The 7,677-nt window shown below is 43.8% G+C and overlaps 1 protein-coding gene across 2 annotated transcripts in view; it reads left to right on the top strand.

The window, feature by feature from the left end:
* The first annotated feature begins 214 nt into the window (after positions 1-214).
* The window catches only part of frem1a (Fras1 related extracellular matrix 1a), a 28,430-nt gene continuing 20,967 nt past the window's right edge, over positions 215-7,677 (top strand). For both annotated transcript variants that reach the window (XM_084548496.1, XM_084548497.1), the window contains exons 1-2: positions 215-301; positions 7,173-7,621. In XM_084548496.1, the coding sequence (XP_084404622.1) occupies positions 7,379-7,621 (243 nt within the window). In that variant the 5' untranslated portion in view covers positions 215-301; positions 7,173-7,378. The remainder of the gene's footprint in view (positions 302-7,172; positions 7,622-7,677) is intronic.

Genomic DNA, 7,677 nt, shown 5'->3' with positions numbered 1-7,677 from the left:
TCTCTGTCTTCAGGTTTAATTTACCCCCCGCTCAGATTAGTGATCCCACAGCGGCGATGTGGGGAGGAAGTCGTCCTGAGTCTGCTCTTCCTGCCATCAGCCTCCCTCGTTCCCTCCCTCCCTTTTTTCTCTTCTTCTTATCTCACCCCTCTCAGGGGTGGAGTTTTTTTTTGTGTGTGAGGTAAGCCAGATTCTGTCAATGAGGCATTTGAGTGTTGAATGCAGAGGAGTGCACATAGCAGGTAGAGAAGAAGAAGAAAAAGAAGAGGAGGAAGAAGAAGAAGAAACGCCAGATGTTCAGGTAAGAACATGTTTGAATGTGTGTGGTGGTCTCTGCTGGGGATTCTTTTGTCCTGGGACACGGTATCACGTTTGCTTGGATGCTTTTTTACTTCTTCCTGTTTTTATTGTTTCTTTAAAACAAAAACAATCATCATTAAGATGTGCACAAGATGTCTTTTTTACCGCACCGCCAACTCCCTCGTCGAAATCTAACTCTAACCCTAAACTCCAAAGTCTTATTTCCTGGAATGCATTAATTGCAATCTGGTTCCAGGTGTTAACACTCACCTACCGTAGAGGAACCCTTCTTAAAAAATGACACAAACCTTCTGTCGTACTGTAACACGAGTGTTCAGCTCCGCACTCTCGGTTCCTCTGCCTCAACAGTCAGGGATTACAGTTTTTTGGGGAGCTTTTTAACGTTCTCCTCTACCCTTCTGGACGGCGGCCAAACGTTGTGTTTTTTTTTTTTTTTAGCCTCCCCCTTTTCTTCTCCCCCCCCTCTCCCGATGGCTCATCTTTCTTTTGAAACTGCTGCCTGCTAAGGACCCTGTCATTACTAAGATTAGAAGATGCTGTGAATGGACGAAACAGGCAGTGCCAGCTGTGGCGGAGCGGAGGCACTTGTTACATGACACATCACATCCCATTCCCTCTCAGTGGTGTGTTTTGTGCTCATCAGTTTTGGAAAAGACAGAAGGGAAAGCAAAGGCAAACTTTTTGTTGTGACCTTTTAGGGGTTCCATACTAAGAGCTATTTGGGGGAAGCGTGACCTCTACATGGTTTCATGGTGGTTCATTTGTGCTCCGCAGTGAAGCCGGTTTAAAGCTCAAACTAAATTAGTGCTAGTTCTACGTAGCACGTCACAGCTAACTGCTAGCATGTAGGTGATGGACAACAAACGGTTCAACTGCCAGAGCTTTTTTGGCCGGAGCTCCCACTCTTTGCTGCTGGAGTACATGTATGAAGTAGAGGTTATACAGACTAGTCAATTAGTCAGTTTGTTGACTTCACGTCAACTAGGCACACTGATCATGTGACAATAACAACATGGACGCCTCCTAGAAGACAGGTGAGGAGTCTAGTGGGTCGTTGCAGCAAAACTAGCAGCGGAAATACTTCACTAAAGATGAAGCCCATACTACCGTGAGATGTCAGTCCTGAAATACAACTAAAGTACTACTGCAATGCACCTGAAAAGGCTAACGCTAACGCTAGCAGAGGAACGGTGCAAATCCTCCCGACAATAGTCAGTTAACAACTTCACCAAACAAGAGAAGGAGGCTGCGCATCAACTATTTGATAAAATTATTAGACCTTTAGCTGCAGGACACGGAGAAGGCTTTTTCTCCATATTGGTGGTGCTGAGTTGCTGCCTGTTTTTATACAGTCTATACATATCTGCAGCTCACGCTATGTAGCACATGAGCTGTCTGTTCTCAGCACATGTATTCAGGTTAAGAATATAGTTTTCATAACTTTCTACTGTGTTTTTATCAGTGACGTCATCAGAGGTTAGTCGGTGTCGACTTTAAAAAATCTGAACTTGTGCAGACATAAACATACCAAACCAAATGTTAAGTAGGTTCCTTGAGGAGGTATGTTTCTTTACATCCCTAGTTACACCATTAGCCACAAGGCTAGTTGTCCAAGTACTGGAGCTTGTAAGCTAACCATCTGATCAATGTACTGGTGCTAGCTAATTTAAATAGATTTCTCAAGTTGTCTAACTGGCTAACAGTGTTACAGTGATCAACTTTTGCAGCCTGCCTCTATTAAGCATGCTGACTATGCTATAACACAGCTAATAGTTTATGATAGCCATGTTCTGGTTGGGACCAACTCTGCCATTTGCATTAATGTTAACAGGGGGTTTGTTGCAGGGTGAATTCTCATGTCAAACTTGTACTTGACTTGCTCTGTTGATGAATGAACCGTCTGACTGTAGAAAATCAACTAAAATCATTAAAATTATTTATGTGAAGAGGGTGTGGATTAACTGGAGAGAGAGTTGTGTTATTTTATATATATCGTCCGGCACTAGTGTTGTGTTTAGATTAGGGAGTGCTTGTTGTAGTGGCATGGGTTTACCATGGGAATGTAAATGTAGTCTGTCATTAGACGCTGAGCAGATGCTGAGCCTCCTCCTGGATGACATGTCACGAAAGAAAACAACTCATTCCTGACATGTGAGGTTAATTCAAGGTGGTGGTCTGTACTTATCTTCACTTCACTCCGCAGCTCTCAACCTGACAGGAAGTAGTGATGGCTTAACTGGATGCATCTCGCTGATATATTGCATAGCATCTGTAACAGGGGGCCCTGCCAAAACAGGAAAAGGGGTCAACTGCAAACAGGGACGGGGCCCTCAGAGTGATCCTCACAGCTTAACATTAGGACCTTTCCCAGCACTCCCACCTCCCATCTGCTGCCTCCCCACCGCGACTCACATCAGTCAGTGGGCCGTCTTGATCTTTAACGTCACTGAGGCCTTTGTGTTGCTGCAGTAAATATCAGCAATGTGAAGTAACTGATCTGACACAATGCAGGACTGAGTGTTATCTGCTAAATTGTGATCTACTCTTTGTCTGTCCTGGCTTTCAGTTGGACTTTGATTTGCTCTACATCTCACACACGGCACTGACGTTGGGTGATAAGCTCCAGTTCATTGTGAAGGTGTTGGATATGGTGGGGGCCAGTGCTTTGTCTAGGCAAGTTCCTCCACACCACAATGGGGAAACTCTTTTGTTAAGCTTGTTACATACTTTGCGAGAAGCGAGAAATTTGTTCTCTCTCCTAGGATTGTGAGAACAAGAACAAAGTTCACTCTGGCCAGAAACTCAAGGGCCGAAAGTCCTCATAGGCCCCTCCCTTCCAGATGTCGGCCAGTCGTCTTGATGACAGTGTCCGTCAGATATCTACCCAGGAGAGATTAGCTGTCACATTGCTAATATTAGCATCTGGGGGCTCACAGAGTGGCCGCTAGCATTTCTGCTTTTCCGCATTAACCACGCCCACTTCCAATTTCTGACCAATCACAGAATAATTGCCGGACACCACACAAGAAAAAAGTTCTGCTGTTGATGTGTTGAGAACAAGCTGCGAGAACTCTCAAACGAGAACAAACTTCTGGCTTCCCATGGAGTATGTAGCAGCTTTTATGGACATGAAGGTTCTCAGTCATCCAGGTCATGGCATATCCAAATCTATATCTCAAACTAATCGAAGTAGCTTCTTCTGTTCTCCAACTGACTTCAAGAAACTACACAGTTCCAGTATCTTCATTCCATGATCTGGAAGACTGAGAACCTTCAAGTCCATGATAGAAGAGTTTCCCCAGTGTGGTGTGGAGGAACCTGCCTCGATAAAAAGCCCTGACCCCAACCCCATCCAACACCTATGGGATGAACTGGGACTCTGACTATGAGCCAGAGCTTATCACCCAGCATCTGTGCTGTGTGTGAGATGTGGAGGACATCAAAGTCCAACTGCATGCCAGGCATTGTCCTACTGCAACAGGAAAACGACATTGTTTTCTTGAAGATTGACCTTTAATGAGTCATTAGAGTACATTTAACTAGGGGAAAAACACACAATCTAATCAGATTGCTCCAATTACAGGTGAGTATCTGAGAGGCTATTAATGTGAGTTTTCAGGTGAGCAACAACCACAGATGTCCTTATAAAAAACCTAAACTCCCCGTCTGTCATTTAGAACAGAAGGAAATACTTGGATTGGAGCGGTGAAACGTCCAGTCAAAGTTTAGCAGATGCACAGATCCATTAGGGAAACAAAACAGCAGCTTCACTAGTGGGAGAGGCAACGATTTTCACACCTTGACCCTGGTAAGAACCAACAAATCACCTGATGGCTGGGTTAACGACCCTATTTCTCTTGTCAACGGAAAGGTAAAAGACTTCAGTGACCCCAAACTGCCTCAAAACAGGTTGCAAAGCCTGGCCCCTCCCCCCCCCAACGGTATGTTTTGAACTGAAGAAGCTCCCGTTGCTTTGTTTTAAATACTTCAGACTCTTCACAGACATTACTAGCAGGCTAAACAGCTTTATGTTAACAGGTGTGCAAGCAATAGCTGGAGCTATCACCGCTTCATGTTTGTGAATAATCACAGCCAAACTGTTTTCCTGAATTTCCATCTTTTGTACCACTTGGATTTCTCTTTTATGCCGGTATCTATTGTCCGTGGGTTATGTGCTGTTTATGTTGGTTGTGTTGACATGAACTTATGCTCCTTAAATATGTTCTCCTTTTCAAGTGTCCTGTTTTTGCGTTTGTGATTGTAAACATCATTTCCAAAGTTCAGAAACCTGCATGTGCTAGGCATGCACGCACTAATCAGTAATCAGAACATAGTACAATACATGTAAAATTGTATTTGATCATATCCTGGATATGACAAAAAAAAGCTGCCAGTTCACTAGTTCACTGCAACGACCCACTAGGCTCCTCATCTGTCTTCTAGGAGACGTCCATGTTGATATTGTCACGTGATCGGCGACTAGTCGACAAAATGACTAGTCGACCAGCGTGTACAACCCCTAACAGTCACAGTGACATCAACCACTGAGTTGCTGACTATTGTCTTAAAGCATAGAGTTTGGTGTTTGGCCCCATGGTCGGATAAAAGGGAGTAGTGAGGGATGGATCTAATGGAAAACCCTGAAAACTCCCAATCAAACGTGTCAATCAAGCAAGGCAAGCCCTTTAATGGACTTATTATTAGTATTTCATCAGAGCAGTTGGCGATTTTTGAACGGGGGAGACATTTTTTTTTTTTTAGGAGTCGACACCTAGCAACCATCAGCGGTATCGCACTTTAAGCCACACCCCTATTGACTTCCCTTATCAGACCAGGTGGCAATGCACATCTTTTAGATGTACCTTCAAATGGATGGAGTTTCAGCTAAAGTTTGACAGTTAAAGAGTCAGTTATTTCTCTTGGTGGAGAACAAAATGGTGCTAAAAGTAGTGTGAACATGCGTCAAGCGGATACAAACAAAGGCTAAAGCTGCTCTGTGTCTCTTAGATGTGCCAGTGTTTTCCAACATGCTAACCATTAGCAACTTCATCAAGTGATAATTTGTCAAGGTGAATAGAAATCGACTTTAAAGTGTGTTTATCATCACTTCTGAGTTTGGAATCAGCGAATATGTACTTCAAAAATCTGCTTTTTTAAACTGAAACATGTTACCCTACAGTTGAAGATCAAATACGAAACTCAGCAACGTAGTAAATACCACAATACTTTTTTTTTTAGAAGACGCCAACGTTGGACATTGACTGTTGACAGTGTTCATGACAGAGCTGTAGTTGGATGTGGAGGTGGTTTGAAATCCTTTTTTTCTGGCACACAGCTCCTTGAACGTGATCTTCTCAGCTTCCTAAGAACACAAGCATTGTTCACGGGGGACAGGCTATAACATGTTCCCCAATGCAGAAGTTGATAATAAGGTGCTTTCTGTGTGAGGTCTGGAGTAGGTGTCCCAGGCGAGCGTTGAAGGAATGTGGCCGGATGACATCTGAAGCTTGTTTTCGGATACAAAACAGCTCCCCCACACATCCTCAGAGGGATCTTGAGTGAGATAAGACCACTTTATTAATACCTGCAGAGAAAGCAGCAACAAAGTGCTATGACTCAACCTTGGCTTGTATTAAAAAATATTTTACAGCTAGGATTTATGGGAAGGTTGTTCCCCTGCTGCGCTAAATAATTATAACCAGTTTTCTGTAGTGGAAAACCTGTGTTGGGGGTAAGTCTATATAAAAGTCAGAGGTCACTGACAAACATCATGTCATTATAGGAGCGTTTACCCTCGGGGTAAGGCCAAACATTTGTTCATAATGAACATATTTCCTGGCAGGCTGAGCACAGAACAGGCCACAGTCTACAGACGGAGGCCTGGAACAAGCCTGGAGCTGGGCTGAAAACTCAGATTATTGCTCTTCTGTCTTATAATTAGAAAAACAACGTTCATGTTCCGGCTGTAATAAACCACCAGTGTTGGTCTATCCCTGTGGGAGAGGTTGTGTTTATACTGGCGCTCATTCATGCTTCTGCATGTACACCAAGCAATCAGTGTTTTTGTGGTATTAGCTGCTTATTAGTTGTGAAACTGCTAGTGATCTTCAAACTCTATCCATATACTTTGTATGCATTAATTATTTGAAAGCTGGTTCAGAGACATAACATTATGACTACCTTCCTAATATTGTGTAGGTCTCCCTTGGTCCTCCAAAACAGTTGTGACTCATCAGAGAATGGACATGGGCCTTCTGAGGGTGTCCTGTGGTGTCTGGAAACAGGATGTTGTTAGTGGGGGCCTTTCTGGAGAGGGGCCTCTGTAGATCATCCCACAGATACTGGAATCTAGTGAATTTGGAGGCCAGGTCAACACCTTGTGATGTTCTTCGTGTTTTTTTGAGTTGTTCCTAAACCGTTTTGCTGCTGCCATCAAGGAGTGTCATTGCTATGGGGTGGGGGTGCCTGGTCTGGTCTAGGTGGGTGCTACAAGTCTAAGTGTAAGTCTGTGTAAAAACAGTAAGAATTGCATCTATCTTTATGTTCACGTATTGGTTATACACTTAATTGTCGCTATAACTACATGCACTTCATTGCAAAGGCACGTAGGAAGTCTCTGTGGCCAAATGCTAATTATTACTTTTGACTATTCTTGACTTGAAGCGCAGCCTCTTCTTGTAACAAAGATTTCTTTATAAAGGTCTGCTCTGTTGTTTGAACTGCTGTTGTGTGTTATGTTTTGCTAGACCAGGCCACCTTCTTGTATATGTGTTGCACAGATCTTGAATAGAAAGTTGTTATTTTATTAAAAATCAAGCACTATAGACTGAAATCTTTAATTTCCTCCACAGTTCCTGGCCGACCGTGTGATAAAATCACCACCATATGCTGCAGAATCATCATGCAACCAGAGGGAAGTGTAGCTGCTTCTCAAGAAGAAAGACAACCTTCAGTTCACTAAATTCCCAAACGGGAGGGCGTCTCTGAAAGCGAACCTACTTACTTGCAGAGCCAGCCCTTAAAGACTCTACGGGACATTGGCTTGTGACCGACGGCGATGGGTCCACGTTGTCAAACCCTGGCCTGGACGTTCCTCCCGGTGCTCCTGTTGGATATGGCCTCCTCGTCTCTCGGCTCCCTTGTGAAAGTCAACAAAGGTTTAAAGGTGAAGCGGGGTCAGTCGGCCTACCTTCAGGAAGGTGACCTGCAGTTCCATATCCCCCATCAGAAGGACGCCTGCAAGGTGGAGGTGGTGTTAAACGAGCCCATAACTCAGCGAGTTGGGAAGCTTGTGCCTCAGGTAATGAAAAAAAAAAAAAACCTGGATGTAAGAATAAATATAGAATGACTTAGAGA

The sequence above is a fragment of the Chelon labrosus genome (assembly GCF_963514085.1).
Source record: "Chelon labrosus genome assembly, chromosome: 1".
Lineage (NCBI taxonomy): Eukaryota > Metazoa > Chordata > Actinopteri > Mugiliformes > Mugilidae > Chelon > Chelon labrosus.
Note: the sequence above shows the minus strand (reverse complement) of the source record. Positions and strands in the feature narration are given on the sequence as shown.